This window comes from Sander lucioperca, unplaced genomic scaffold, assembly GCF_008315115.2.
Source record: "Sander lucioperca isolate FBNREF2018 unplaced genomic scaffold, SLUC_FBN_1.2 Unpl_35, whole genome shotgun sequence".
NCBI classification, from domain to species: Eukaryota; Metazoa; Chordata; class Actinopteri; order Perciformes; family Percidae; genus Sander; species Sander lucioperca.
The window spans coordinates 26,031-27,500 of NW_023396371.1; the positions used below are offsets into that span (position 1 = coordinate 26,031).

General features: G+C 53.9%; 1 protein-coding gene across 1 annotated transcript in view; it reads right to left on the minus strand.

Moving 5' to 3' along the window:
* The window catches only part of LOC118494558 (serine/threonine-protein kinase RIO1-like), a 7,160-nt gene continuing 5,690 nt past the window's right edge, over window positions 1–1,470 (minus strand). Inside the window, exon 7 of the mRNA XM_035998870.1 lies at window positions 1–215. Within this exon, the coding sequence (XP_035854763.1) occupies window positions 105–215 (111 nt within the window). The 3' untranslated portion in view covers window positions 1–104. The remainder of the gene's footprint in view (window positions 216–1,470) is intronic.

Below are 1,470 nucleotides of genomic sequence, written 5' to 3' on the forward strand. Positions count from 1 at the left end.
TCTGAAGATGATTACACGTTTATTAAAAGTTTCTCTACAAACTCAATCAAAACAGGAAGTCCTTAGAGACAGACAGGAAGTCCTTAGAGACAGACAGGAAGTCCTCATTTGCCTTTCTTCATCTTGGACACCCTCTCTTTCCTTTTCTTCACGTGTTTGGGTACTTTGTTTTTTCTCTTCTCTCTCTGAGCTTCTTTCACCATCTTCTTCTTCTCCTGAAACAACAAAACATTTTCCGTTACACAATCTAACTCTTTAGCGTGCTGATAGGCCGGCAGCGTCGCAGAGTAACGTGTGCCGAGCGGACAGAGAGCAGCGTAACGTCTGCAGAGAGGACAGAGAGCAGCGTAACGTGTGCAGAGATGACAGAGAGCAGCGTAACGTCTGCAGAGTGGACAGAGAGCAGCGTAACGTGTGCAGAGAGGACAGAGAGCAGCGTAACGTGTGCAGAGAGGACAGAGAGCAGCGTAACGTGTGCAGAGCGGACAGAGAGCAGCGTAATGTCTGCAGAGAGGACAGAGAGCAGCGTAACGTGTGCAGAGATGACAGAGAGCAGCGTAACGTGTGCAGAGAGGACAGAGAGCAGCGTAACGTGTGCAGAGCGGACAGAGAGCAGCGTAACGTGTGCAGAGCGGACAGAGAGCAGCGTAACGTCTGCAGAGCAGACAGAGCAGCGTAACGTCTGCAGAGCAGCTACGTTGCAGCGTAACGTGTGCAGAGATGACAGAGAGCAGCGTAACGTGTGCAGAGCGGACAGAGAGCAGCGTAACGTGTGCAGAGATGACAGAGAGCAGCGTAACGTGTGCAGAGTGGACAGAGAGCAGCGTAACGTGTGCAGAGCGGACAGAGAGCAGCGTAACGTCTGCAGAGCGGACAGAGAGCAGCGTAACGTGTGCAGAGAGGACAGAGAGCAGCGTAACGTGTGCAGAGAGGACAGAGAGCAGCGTAACGTGTGCAGAGCGGACAGAGAGCAGCGTAACGTGTGCAGAGAGGACAGAGAGCAGCGTAACGTGTGCAGAGAGGACAGAGAGCAGCGTAACGTGTGCAGAGAGGACAGAGAGCAGCGTAACGTGTGCAGAGATGACAGAGAGCAGCGTAACGTGTGCAGAGAGGACAGAGAGCAGCGTAACGTGTGCAGAGCGGACAGAGAGCAGCGTAACGTCTGCAGAGCAGACAGAGCAGCGTAACGTCTGCAGAGCAGCTACGTTGCAGCGTAACGTGTGCAGAGCAGCTACGTTGCAGCGTAACGTGTGCAGAGCAGACAGAGAGCAGCATAACGTCTGCAGAGCAGCTACGTTGCAGCGTAACGTGTGCAGAGACGACAGAGAGCAGCGTAACGTGTGCAGAGCGGACAGAGAGCAGCGTAACGTGTGCAGAGATGACAGAGAGCAGCGTAACGTGTGCAGAGAGGACAGAGAGCAGCGTAACGTGTGCAGAGCGGACAGAGAGCAGCGTAACGTGTGCAGAGCG